The following is a 14,018-nucleotide window of genomic DNA, read 5'->3' on the forward strand; positions in this document are numbered from 1 at the left end:
CAGGCATTGAACCAGGCCACTACATGCAAGCCAATACCAGTGCATCGACTTCTTACTGTACATCTGTACATCCGTATCCATTGCAGGTGGGTCATACATACATGTACATGTTCACACAGTGTAGGACATGATAGTCATGTCTCAGGCTGTGTTTAAATGAGGCGTTTCAACCCGGGTCAAATTTCAACCCGCCATGATGCGTCATATACGCATTGACCGGCGCGTATATGATGCATTGCGCTTGACCTGGGTTGAAATTTCGCCCCGGGTTGATTTCAACCCGTCCCTGGGCGGAGGGGGTTTAAATCGAGAAATCGTACTACTGTACTTATGCACGTATCTCGCGCCAGGTTAGAACAGCACTGCACAGGCAAATTTCACGCGAAAGTATTCACGTTATCACACAGGACTCTAGGAGTGGACTTTTGGCGGCATATCAGTATTCGACCGGGTCAACTATCTTCATGTAAACACCCACCTATTTTGTCTATCGTACAGACTTTCAACCCGGGCTGAACCGGTTGAAAAACATTCTCGTGTAAATACAGTCTATTTTTAAGATTGTATGAACAGGCCTGTTTGATGTGTACACAGCACACTGTTGTGTACATGTATACTGTACACCGTGTACACTGTACACTGTGTACGGTGTACAGTACACATGTACACAACAGTGTGCTGTGTACACTGTTGGGTACGCGTGCGCACTCAGTTCGCCATTTTCAGCGCCGTGGACATGCGTCTGCGAGGCTCCCGTCGCCGTCTTATGGGACTCTCCGTACATGACGGTGCCGGCGTTGGAATCGGCCACTGAGTCATGTTCTCGTTCTGTTTTTCTAACTTATTATACCTTTTCACTGATGGTCCTTTATCACTGTCTTTTTCTCACTGTAGCTCCTCATTGTTGTTCTTTTTTTTTTACCAGGCGTGGGCCATCCCCTGATTTCATAGGTGCCAAACATTTTTACGTTTTTCAAAAAAATAAATCAATAAATGTTAAAAAAGTTTTTAAAAAAATACACAGTGTACACAGTGTACACAGTGTACACACTGTGTGCAGTGTGTACAGTGTACACTGTGTACACTGTACACAGCTTCAAGACCTCCCCAAAACGGAACGGCGCACTCTATCTCTCTCATCGTCGAGGGACATGCTTCCGGCTGGCTGACTGCCCTACCGCTCCGTCAGGAAGGCTACGACATGTCTGCGACCCAGTTTCGGGATCAGCTGGCAATCCGCTACGGCAGGCAACCCAACTCCCTTCCGTCTCACTGTACCGGATGTGGCGCCCCTTTCACCCTCCAGCACGGCCTTGACTGCCATAAGGGCGGCCTTATCAAGAGAGGCCACAACGACCTCCGTGACAGTGATGCCAAGCTTGCCGACATTGCCTTTGGCGGCGTTACCATCGAGCCGATCCTCATCCCTGAACAGGACAGGAATGGCCGGCCCATGCTCCAAGCGGACTGGCTCGCTCGCGGAGTATGGGAAGGCAACCGGGTGGCGTTTTTCGATAACCGCATCGTAGATGCTGACGCACCCAGTTATGCCAAGGCCAACCTGTCCTGGAATGCCACCGCCAACAAAGCAGCTGCAGCAAAGAAGCGGAAATACAAGCATGCCGCTGAAGAGCCACGAGGCTCCTTTACTCCTTTGGTGTGTTCCACTGATGCTGTCCTCCACCGCGAGTACAGTGCTTACCAGAAGCGTCTCGCCAGCCGTTTAGCAGCGAAGTGGGAGAAGCCCTTCTCCACCATGATGGCTTGGGTACGCGTGCCCACGCAGTTCGCCATTTTCAGCGCCGTGGACATGCGTCTGGGAGGCTCCCGTCGCCGTCTTATGGGACTCTCCGTACATGACGGTGCCGGCGTTGGAATTGGTCACTGAGTCTTGTTCTGTTTTTCTTTCTTTCTGGGTTTCCTCTCTTTCCGTGGCTCTCCCATCTACTACCTTTATCCTTTCGTTTTTTTCAGTTCTAATTCTATTATACCTTTTCATTGATGGTCCTTATCACTGTCTTTTCTCGCAAAAACAAAAATACCGTAAGCAAGGCTTTTTATTGTGTTTATTTTGCCTGTAAAAGAGGCCTGTTCCCTACAGTACACAGGTACACAGATACACTGGTGGTACACAGTGTACGTACACAGATACACAGGTACACAGTGTGCAGTGTACTGTACACAGATACACTGTGTACCTGTGTACAGTACACAGGTACACAGTGTATCAGTGTACCTGTGTATCTGTGTACTGTACACAGATACACTGGTACACTGTGTACTGTACACAGGTACACAGTGTATCTGTGTACTGTACACAGGTACACAGTGTATCTGTGTACTGTACACTGCACACTGTGTACCTGTGTATCTGCGGGGATCTGAACATCAAAGTAACCACATCCGCCCGTTTCCTAGGAGGCTGTATCGGTGAACCTGATGGAGTGAAATTGTTTGTCGGGATACTTCCTGGCAGCGGCGACAAGACAATTGTCTTGTCGCCGCTGCCAGGAAGTATCCCCAGTCCGCGTATTGTGCGCTCAATCGATCTCTATCATGTGAGTGGTCACACCGTCAGCGTGTTGTCCAGGGCCTTGGAGAGGAGACGTCATCCTGGAGCAATTTGCCCCAGCCATCCTCACCCTGCCAGTCAAGTATGGCGGCTTGGCTTCTGGCCGATCCTGTCCACTCAGCACCCCAAGCATTCCAGAACTCGAGAAACGCAACTGACATCCTGCGCAACTCCATCCAATCTGGTAACCCCATGAACATCAATGACCACAGCGATCACTGTCGTCGCATCCCAAGCCAAGGCAGCGAGGAACGGGATGTGATTTCTATTGAAATCAGCCAATCCATTCTCCGTGACCTGCCACAGCCTGAAACGCGCACCCTCTCCCGCATTATACAGGGAAATGCCTCCGGATGGCTTACGGTGCTCCCCTGAAGCACGAGGGGTATGATCTGTTGAGTGCGCAATTCCGGGATAAACTTGCCATCTCGATGCTCCTCCAGTAGCTTCATCACAGCGTCGATACTCTCGGGGACAGGGATGCTGGAGTACAGAGACACGACATCCAGCGACGCAACAATACAGTCGGACGGAAGACTACCAAGGGTTCTTAACTCCTGGAGACATTCCTCCGTGTTTGGCAAATGGGCTGGGACAAATCGGAGCAACTGATTCAGTAGTCTCTCCAACAGCAGGGAGACATTGCTTGTTGACGAGCCACAAGTGGATATGACAGGTCGCAAAGGAAGCAGGGGATTGTGGTCCTTCGAGAGACCGTAAAATTGACTTTTCCGTGAGTTGTGTGGAAGTATCGACTTGTTGAGTGCAGGTTGAAGTTTGTCAACAGTGATGCCGTCAACGGTAGTGCGTGTCTGTCTGTCAAGATCGCCGACGGCTACATCACACTTCTCATAGTTCTCAGGACATTCCAGCATTTCACTTACTTTCTGGACGTAGCTACCATGTGACATCACAACAAAGCCTTTGGTCTTATCCGACGGTTCGACGACAACATTCTTACTGTGACGAAGGTCAGCGATGGCGATCTTCTCGTCACAGTAGAGTGCCCTTCTATCTTCACTCGTTTTTCTTGACTTTCTCTCTCTCTCTCTCTCTCTCTCTCTCTCTCTCTCTCTCTCTCTCTCTCTCTCTCTCTCTCTCTCTCTCTCTCTCTCTCTCTCTCTCTCTCTCTCTCTCTCTCTCTCTCTCTCTCTCTCTCTCTCTCTCTCTCTCTCTCTCTCTCTCTCTCTCTTGTATAACTTGACAATATGAGCTCTGCGCGATATACATGTATATTGTTATTTGCAGTACAAGCATGGGACGGCATGCATTTACGAATGCAGCGACGAACGTTCGACACCTTGAAGCAACAAATCAAATTCTCTTCAACTCCCTCTCGGAGCGAACCTAGTGGAAAGTTCTAATATTCGTTTCACCCCTATATAATACTACTCTAGACAAGTATTACTATACACGGTCACTGTGTATACTTAGCAATGGCAAATGAAAATGAATTTGAGAAATGTATCACTATAGTAGGTATATTACTATAGGCAGTATAGGCGCCAACCTTACATGTAGAGGCGATAAGCACTGTACTTCTCAAACCGTACCATAATGGTACGCTTCGTTGTACTCGAGTCGAGCGCGTTGAAGAATACATGTACCGTAAAGTGCCGTTGATCCGCCCCCCCCCCCCCCCCCCCCCCCTACGCCATGTCGCTTCCCAGCTGGGTTTTCGGCAGGGGGCGGGAATTAGATCAAGGCTGTCAAGTGCAGTACGATGTACAACAACGTAGAGGATCAGACTCGATGTGCTGGATTGTGCACGTTTTCATCCTGGATTGGCAAGTATTGTGTACAGCAGTGCACACGTCGGTTTAACATTGTATTTCGTTGTATACGCCGAAGTCCCTTCACAAGTAGTAATCGACAGGGGGCGGGAATTAGAGAGGGGGCGGATCAACGGTACTTTATGGTACCTGGGTGCAGTGATCCATATGGGATCAGGAAATACCTGTCCAAAAGTTGTCTAGATTTGATCGTTTGGTCATGACCACCCCTTACGTACATTAGATGTCAAGTTAGACTGGGTGGATGTTGCATACACCCATGCAGTAGTTAGTGCACCACACCGCCTAACAAGAAGGAACTTTCTCAAATAGCACCACACGCGTGCGCGCACACACACACACACGTGCACACACACACACACACACGTGTACTTGCTCACTGCCAAAACTGGTCAAGTGGGTCTTCCCGGGAGAGGGGAGAGAGACTCAAAAGGAATCTTGGCAAGATGACCCAATTGACTATTGAACCGCCCAACGGCCGACACCCCCTGAAATCCCCAAACTCTAGGGTGGACTTGAAAAACACACACACGCACACATGCGCGCGCATGCATGCACACACACACACACACACACACACACACACACACACACACACACACACACACACACACACACACATACACATACACAGAGTAAGCAATGACACGGCCGTAATGCACACACGCTACATACCGTTGGCGGTGGGTGCATACTTGAGAGCTGGCTTGGCGGCCATGGTCTCAGCAAGCTTCAGTAACTTGACGTTGCGCCGCAGTTGCACATCGGCATTGTTCTGTGGCTTTTCCGGCACTGCCAGGGCCTTGGACTTGGATTTCTTCTTAAACTCCAACGACTTCTGTTCCTTTGCGATGCGGGCTTTGGCCTCACGCTCATCAGGTGACATGCGTGCTTCCTCAAGCCATCGATGGATATTTCGGTTCTTTGCTGTCAGTTTCTCCATACGCTTGCAGTAAGAGACCAAATCACCTAAGAGATTGACAAGCAGAAGATGAGAGTTTAGAGAGGGTTGAGAAGCACATCACAGCCATACGCAACTTGCACCCACAATCACCCCAACACACACACATACAAGCGAACTTGCGAACTGCCAGAAACTGGCCGCGTGGGCCTCCGTCGGGAGAGGGGAGAGAGATTTAAAAAGAATCTTGGAAAGATGACTTAGTTGGCTATTGAACTGCCCAGCGACCGACACACCCTGCAAAGTGCCGTTATTTGTGAGTTATCGTTCGTCGCGAGGTTGAAGGTATGCAGCTAAATGGTCACTAGGTCTAAAGATAATGTCGTGGTTCGCGAGTTGATGCCATATTCGAGGTTGACTGTAGACCATTGGTCAATAAGCGTATACCTCGGTATTATACCTCAGACAGAAAATAATTATATGGACCGTGAAAATAAAAATGTGGCAGGTACGACAATACACCTTCAAGCAGCGAGCCTGATGGCAACAAACCCAGCCATTATCTGGCAATAGTGCAGACACCAACCCAACTTACTGGCACACACACTGTCACACATTGTCACACATTAGAGAGGTTCCACACTACGTAAAGTTGAGCAACTTTACGTTATTGGATGGGAAAACCCGTGAATTCGCGAGTTTGCACTCCACTTACGGAAAGTTGTCTACGTAGAGTACGTAGCTAGGGCTCTGATAACGTAGCTGGTCCGTAAGTGGATTGGGCTACAAATTTATGACTCTCTCCCCAGGTCGATCTGGTCGTACACTGCCGCGTTCGGAGTTGCCAAGGGCAGCTACGTGATTTGAAAACTCCGTATGGCGGAACACAGATGCGCATGCAGTTTACGTAAGACTTTCCGTAGATTGACTACGTTTTTTACTCACGTAATTACGTTATGCGGAACCTCTCTAACGTCGAACATTGTCGCACATTGACACACACACACACACACACACACACACACACACACACACACACACATACACACACACACACACACACTACTACTACTACTACTACTACTACTACTACTACTACTACTATAGCATGACTGCCCATTGGGCAATGTCACCCCCGGAGGGGGCCAGAGTTTGGAGGGCACCGTCATTGGCAGGACTTCTGGTGCCTCGTCAAGTCTTGCTGTCGGAGGAAACGCTTTGCGCAATGCATGAAGATCAGCAGCAGTGATTCCCTATCGGCTGCAGCAAGACGTTTTCCACGGTTGCAGTTATGGCGGTTAAAACCAGCCCGGGACTTGAAGCAGCGATTGCAGCGTTGACAATGCTGAAAGCAGCAACTAGCGAGAGACGCCGTCAATGCCGTATCTGCATGTTCAGGGGGTGCAGGCTGGCAGCGATGAACTGCAAGCCCACCCTTACTTCGGAACCATCGGCCGCACCTGACGCACTGTGCTGAACCACGCTGTTGGTGGACGGGAAGTTGGCACTCAGCCAAACACTTGTGCCGTGCCTTGTCTTGAGGACGAGAGAAAGCCCGGTTGCAAGATGAGCAGAGTACGGATTTCTCTACTGCCCGAGGAGGCTGAAAAACCAGAACCTGCTCTCGCCAAGCTGACCGGTCTTGTGCGCAATCAAACCAGTCTGGAATGGACTTCGTGTCGGTAGCCACAACGTCTCTCCACCTGCGCCTGGGACCGCAGAAGGGGCGCGCAGCCAACAAACAACAAAACAAAAGCTGCTATGGGACACGGTCCTCCGACATCCGAGCCACATGACCAAGCCACGCTAAACGACAATGGCGCATCTTAACAGAGAGTGGCACTGGGTCACCCCAGTGACGACGTAACTGCGCAGACGTGATGCGATCGGATTGCTGCTGGCTGCGAGGGATGGCTAATATTGTGCGGATGCAGCGATGATGGAAGGCATCCAAACGTCTACTATCAGCTGTCAAGGGCATCCAACACTCACTGCCGTACAGCAAAAATGGACAAGACACAGGCCACGTATAGCTTTCGTTTCCTGATTAATGATAGCGAGCGATCCGACAAGACTGGAAGAAAGAGCTCCAAAGGCTTTGGAAGCCTCAGCTATGCGGCGACTGACGTCAGTGGAGGAGCGGGCATCCGGTGTCACGACGGACCCCAGATAAATAAAGGATGGAACGTGCTCCACAGTATCACCGTTGACGTTCATATCGGCTCTATCAGGCATGTTGACTTGGCTACCTGCCACGAGAAATTTCGTTTTCGCAGCGTTGACGCAGAGGCCAAAGGAAGAGGCAACCGTGCAGAATGTTTCAAGGCACTTCTCAGCACCAGGGCGGTCTTCAGCGAGCAAGACCACGTCATCTGCGTACTCAATGTCGTTGATGATTGCGGCAGTAGACTGACGAGCGGGCTTAGAGAAAAGGTTGCCATTGTTGCTAAATTGGATGGGGATGCCAGGTGGATGGTCGCTGTCCTGCATCACTTGTGCCCACCGCTCAAGCACAACACCGAAGTACAGATTAAAAAGTACTGGGGCCATCACACAGCCTTGACGGAGGCCATTGTTGACCGCAAACGACTCGGTAGTGCTGGCACCGACGCGCACAGCTGCCTGCATGCTCTCGTGGAACGATTGGATTAGATTGAGGAGCCCTTCAGGAATGCCTAGCCTCCCCAACGCTAGCCAGAGTGCCTGGCGTGGTATGGAATCATATGCTTTCTTCAGGTCTACGAAGACACAGAACAGCTTCTGACGGTGCTCATACGATTTCTCGATGAGCTGGCGAATGGAAAAGATGGCAGCAGCACAGCCGCGACCAGGACGAAAGCCACACTGAGATTCTGGAAGTTCTTGTTCCGCGACAAGTTGGAGACGGTCCTGAATGAGACGGCCACAAACCTTGCCAGCGACATCTAGGAGGGCAATGCCGCGCCAGTTGTTGCAGTTGGTCAAGTCACCCTTTTCGGGAATCGGGACGAGTTGGGCATCCTGCCAATCCTGGGAAACCGTTCCATTGGTCCATGCAGTGTGAATAACATCAAGCAGAGCCTCAAGCAATGGTGTACCACCAGCTTTAAGCAGTTCAGGTACAATTCCAGATGAGCCAGGAGCCTTGCAATTAGCCAGCTGGCGTATAGCCATAGTGAGGTCCTCTAGCGAGGGAAGTTGGCCGAGTGACTTATCAACTTCACGCTGCTCAATGTGGTCAAAGATGGTAGCATCGAAGGTGCTGCAAATGTTCAATAGACGGGCAAAATGCTGCAGCCAGCATTTCTCTTGCCCCTCCTGGGAGCTACAGATAACTCCGTCACTGTCACGGATGGATGGGATGGAGATTGGTGATAATCCCGAATAGCACTTCTGTATATCACGGATTGCAGACCATGCGTGCTTGCCACTAAACCGACTTGACTCAACCACATTAGCTTTACGTCCAATCCACTCACTCTTTGCATTACGCACGGCAGCTCTGCACTTGCTACGAGCCTCGACAAAGCGACGCCTGTCAGCGTCAGAACCAGAGGCGAGCCATTTGCGATGTAAGGCATTGCGGCTATCCAGCATAGGTGCAAGAACATCAGCACACGCTTCAAACCAATCAGGCTGGCGACGACATGGACGGCCAAGGTGCTTCTCAGCGCTGGTGACGATAGCAGATTTGACGGCAGACCACTTGTCCTCAACGCAGCCATCAGGATTCCAGGATCGTAACTCTGACGCAACAGACGTCGCATATTGCTCACGAGTTTTACAGGTTGCAGCTCTCTGCGCTTCCGTCATGCAGGAGTGTTTGACAAGTTGTTGCACACCAAACTTGACAGGTCTTTTTGCACGCTTGTGGCAAGCAGATGAGCGGATGCGGTATGTGAGACACACAAGGTTGTGATCTGTACTACACTCAGCTCCCCTGATGACATGGCAATCCTTGCAGTTGGACAGGTCTTGTTCCCGGACCATTGCATAGTCGATGCAGTGCCAACGCTTCGAGCGGGGATGTTGCCAGGTACACTTGTGGATGTTACGTTTCATGAACCAGGTGTTGCACACAGTAAGGCTGTTGCACGCTAAAAACTGGAGAAGCTCAGCGCCAGCTTCATTGACAATGCCAATACCGTGTGGGCCACGTGTTCCATACCAGCCATCGTCACAGATTTCAGCTCCAACTCTAGCGTTGAAGTCTCCCAAGATTATCAAGGAGTCCTGGGTGGGTACGGACAGAATAACTTCCTGAAGAGAGTCAAAGAAGTCGTTCTTTGCATCGCGACTGGACCGGAAAGTCGGTGCGTAGCACACCACGACGTGGACCCAAATGTCACCGAACTTTAGCTTGCAGCGTGCGACACGCGATGAGACAGCAGACCACTGACTTCCCCCTGCTACGAACGCTTGCTGTGCGCGTCCGCGTAGTACGACTCCAACTCCTTCGCCTCGTTTGATATCGTCCGTTGGGATGGCGCGACCTGACGTGAGAACAATTGCATCCTCGACACGGAATATATCTTTACTAAACCACTTCGACTCCTGGAATCCGGCCACTTCTATTTCGTACCGACGTAGTTCACTGACAACGATGTTGATTTTCTTGTCTTCCACGACGTGCTTTCCACGAGCAGCAGTTGAAACCGGGCCATCGATGTTCACTTAAGTCCTGACGTTCCACGAAGCAAATTTGACAAGAGCACCAGCTGGGCGCCTCTGACGGGTACCTCCAAACTCTGGCTGCTTTGAAGCTGAAACTCTACACATCCGAGGGGTAGCTAGCCCACTGCGGATGGAGGACTACGGACGACGCGACAGTGACAATATCAAATTCAAACACACACACCCACACATACACACATATACACACCCACACACACACACAAACACCCACACACCCACCCACCCACCCACACACACACACACACACAATACACACAATACACAATACACAATACACAATACACACACACACACACACACACACACACACACACACACACACACACACACACACACACACACACACACAACGAAATGGCGCACGCACACACACATACATACCTCCGGAAGACATGCCACCAGGGTGGATCGCTTGCAGCGGATGCTTGGTCTTCAATTTTCCTGCTTTGGTTCTGAGCCGATCAATCAGACGCTTGTAGCTGCGGCTGACTTTCCGGTCCCGAGATCCAAACACAAGTGGGTACATGATACGCCTTTTCACTGATGGCTTGGTATCTTCCTTGTCCATTTCTACACCAGGTGGGGGTAGATTGGACTCTGGCAAATCTGTGATTGGCGACTTTCTTGTCTTGTGAGCTTCTCGAGCACTCTCCTTTGCCTGCCTTTGGCCAGCGGTAGGGGCACCAGTCTGTGCTGAAAGTCACAACAAGAACAAGAACAAGAACAACAAGAACAAATAGCGTATAGCGATCACACCAACACAAGCACAATATACTCTTGAGTCTTGACACCATCCACAACATAGGGATAAGTTACATATGCATCATTCGGAGGATATTGTCCTCTAATGTGCGCCCAAGAGCAACATCACGATAAAAAGGATATTGATTAGATGCAGCAAGAAAGTACAAGGGGAATTGTGTGTTGCTCCCTACGTGGGGGCTCGCGCTTTTTCTGCCGACTTAATTCTCACTTGACTGACTCACGACTGCCATCCAGAGCACACGAGAAGTCCATCGAACCTTCCACGCGGCAAACCTGCAAGAAAACACTGTGCATTGGGTAGGGAGTGGTGCTTTCTTGCAGGTTTGCCGCGTGGAAGGTTCGATGGACTTCTCGTGTGCTCTGGATGGCAGTCGTAAGTCAGTCAAGTGAGAATTAAGTCGGCAGAAAAAGCGCGAGCTCCCACGTAGGGAGCAACACACAATTCCCCAAGTGCCGCCGAAGCCGCACCAACCTCTTCTTAAGAAAGTACTTCCTCCGCGTCATTAAAATTGTCGCTTCGCACATCGCAATATTTGTGACTTGGCTCGTCTTATTCGGACTGTCGGAATCACTGTTTTCTGTGTTTGAACACTGGTGTGACCCTTCCTGCGCAATGTCTACTTGTCACTGAAGCCGTGGTGGTCTCGGACTTTGTCTGAGCTCTCTTCCGCACCAAGCAAATTCATCGCGCTCCGCACTATTCGTATTCCGCCCCAGAGCGCATTTCGTTTTCTGGAGTTCATGCCGTCCCACATCGTCCGCGTGGGCATTTGTCAAGACTGCAAGCTCGGGTATAAGAATCCTGGTATCTCTCCTGAATACGAACTGCTGAAGATGACGATGGCAAGAACAAAGTGGTCTCAAATTCCTAAAATGCGCTACTTGTAGCGCATGTTGCTGCGAAGGTACCAGGTCTGAAAACACCAACAAATTCAGCGAAGCGCTTTCCAAGGAAAGAAGGTGCGGAACTGCTTACCCTATCCCACTGGAAGGTCGTTACAGTGTACTTGAAAAATGCTAGCTTGCCTTCATCGCCTGCCACCTGGAGGCATGGATCGCTTGAAAACGAAGTTTCTTGACCTGAAGTTGACGCGGGTCTTGTTCAGCGTATTGTTGAGTGCTGAAGGGTCTGCCTCAAACTCTGATGAAGACGTCGACCTTAGCTGCAAGTGCAGCGAAGCGGGGGGCCACAAACTAAAGCTTGGTCCGTCGACGATGCTCTGCCTCAATTTCTAGCTGATTTCTTTGCCCTTCGACTGGACAAAATAATTTCGAAAAATTGCTCTGGGAAGCGACAATTTTAATGACGCGGAGGAAGTACAAGCAGAAAGTTATCTGGAAGATGGGGATACAAGCGAGTCAAGAGTGTAATGAATATGTGTGCCTGCTTGCATTCATGATCAACTGTAACCATTCGACTTGGCAAATCAACTTCAAAATTCATACCGTGCGCTGAATGTTCCGGTTTGTTTCCAGTTAACTTCCTCAGCTCTGCATCTCGCTTATACTTGCGGCTCTGTGCCTGCATCATCTTGCTAACACTCTTCTGGGAGCGTTGATTACCAATGAGCTCATTAACAAGCCTCTTGGCACTCTTTAACTCATTGCTACCATAGGAATTGTCCATGGGTGGACGGACGTGGCGGAACAGCGCCTCCTCGTTGACCTTGGCATTCTTGGGCTGGCCGGGTCCGAGGTCAACCTTCCGACGGATGCAGGTGTGTGCGGTAGCATGTAGATGGCGGTATTGCTGCTGCTGCTGTTGTGCTGTGCGTGTCCATGGTGTTGATGTGCCTGATAGCAATGTAGTGGCTGCTGGCAACGGCACACCAGCCACTGATCCGCCAGCGGTGGTGGTGGTGGCGGCGGCGGCGGCGGCGGCACCAGTGACTGGACGGCCATTAGCACTGTTCACCAGAGGAGTAAACCTGGCAAGAGAGCACCACCAGACAAAACCATTGAAAATCGGTAGTGTTAGATACGTCATGCCGGTATACATGTACAAACAATGAATTCGAAGACTCTACTGCAGTCGTGTTTCTAGTAGAATAATGGTGGTAAAGAGACACCTGATGAAATGATGGTAAATAGAAATACACACGTAGTGATAGTGTAGTAACTGCACGCCGGGTGAAATGCTGCTAGCTAGTAACTACAGGCCTGGCCACACATGCTCTCTAACCAGCACAGTTACATTGTGGCTAAGAGCTCTAACGCTGAGCCAAGTCGTAAACGCCGCAAAACGCGCCATCTTTAATGCACCAAGCGCTATCTAGTGTGCATGTCTGCTAAGTCACCAGTCATGCATCGACCACACGCCAGGGGTAACCTGATGGTAGTGGTGAGAGGAGAGCTCTGTGCCAACTCGCAACTTTGCAGCTTACAGAGTGTGTGTGTGTGGATGTGCATGTTTTAATTACTTTTCTTTACTATTTCGATAGGCGTGTATTCACCTCCATTTCGTGACGTGTGTCTTCACCTCCATTTTGTGATGTGTGTCTTCACCACTATCATAATATAACACTATGTTCAGGTACTAGGTGCATGTACTGGAGTTTGATATTAACATTCTGCTGCGATTTGAATGGGCGAGTTGGTCTTGAGGCGAGCGATACGGCTGTTGGAACGTGTTTCTCATTGTGAATCAAGCACTGGGGCCATTTTGCTGGCCTACAGCGCTTGATCAATGGCATGCTCGGCTGTTCCTTTGGAAAAACGCGGCCAAGAATTCAAAATTCCGCGGCAAATTCCGTGGGGAAAAGGGGGGTTTTCTGCGGCATTGTCTGCAGTAAAATCAAAAATCTACGGCACTTTCTGCAAGTTTTTCACCCTCCTCGTAGAGGATATGACAACTAGTCGCATAAAGGAGCACTTTTCATACTATCCTTTGCAGTCACAAACTGAATAAGAATGAAGAATCTTGGAGAGACCTGCACTGGCAAGAGAAATGTGCTCGAACAGATCGCAAAGTAGTTTTTCTGCTGCTTTCTGAGTAGTAATTTTAGTTATTTACCCTAGAAAATTCAGATTCCGCGGGCAAAAGTGTGGATTCCGTGATTTCCACGGATGATGGCAACTTCTGCGAAATTTGCCGCGGCCGCGGAATCGCGTTTTTCCAAGGGGACAGGCTCGGTGTTGAATTGTAGCTGGGCGAGTCGCTCGTGCCCAGAGTCTTCCAGAAGGTCCAAGATCACGAAAATCGGGCGAGGTGTTGTGAAGTTATGGATCAAGCAAGGTATGAAATTTTTCTAAATTCAACTAATTAACTGGCTCATTTCGACTGGCTCTTGAGACCATGAAGGGCTAGCTAATG

The 14,018-nt window shown here is 50.0% G+C and overlaps 1 protein-coding gene across 1 annotated transcript in view; it reads right to left on the reverse strand.

Moving 5' to 3' along the window:
• The window catches only part of LOC135824135 (uncharacterized), a 29,019-nt gene that overhangs the window by 11,865 nt on the left and 3,136 nt on the right, over positions 1-14,018 (reverse strand). Inside the window, exons 3-5 of the mRNA XM_065336917.1 lie at positions 12,152-12,633; positions 10,322-10,633; positions 5,041-5,334 (exon numbers count right to left, since the gene is read on the reverse strand). Of these exons, the coding sequence (XP_065192989.1) occupies positions 5,041-5,334; positions 10,322-10,633; positions 12,152-12,633 (1,088 nt within the window). The remainder of the gene's footprint in view (positions 1-5,040; positions 5,335-10,321; positions 10,634-12,151; positions 12,634-14,018) is intronic.

The sequence above is a fragment of the Sycon ciliatum genome, chromosome 1 (assembly GCF_964019385.1).
Source record: "Sycon ciliatum chromosome 1, ocSycCili1.1, whole genome shotgun sequence".
In the NCBI taxonomy this organism is placed as follows: domain Eukaryota; kingdom Metazoa; phylum Porifera; class Calcarea; order Leucosolenida; family Sycettidae; genus Sycon; species Sycon ciliatum.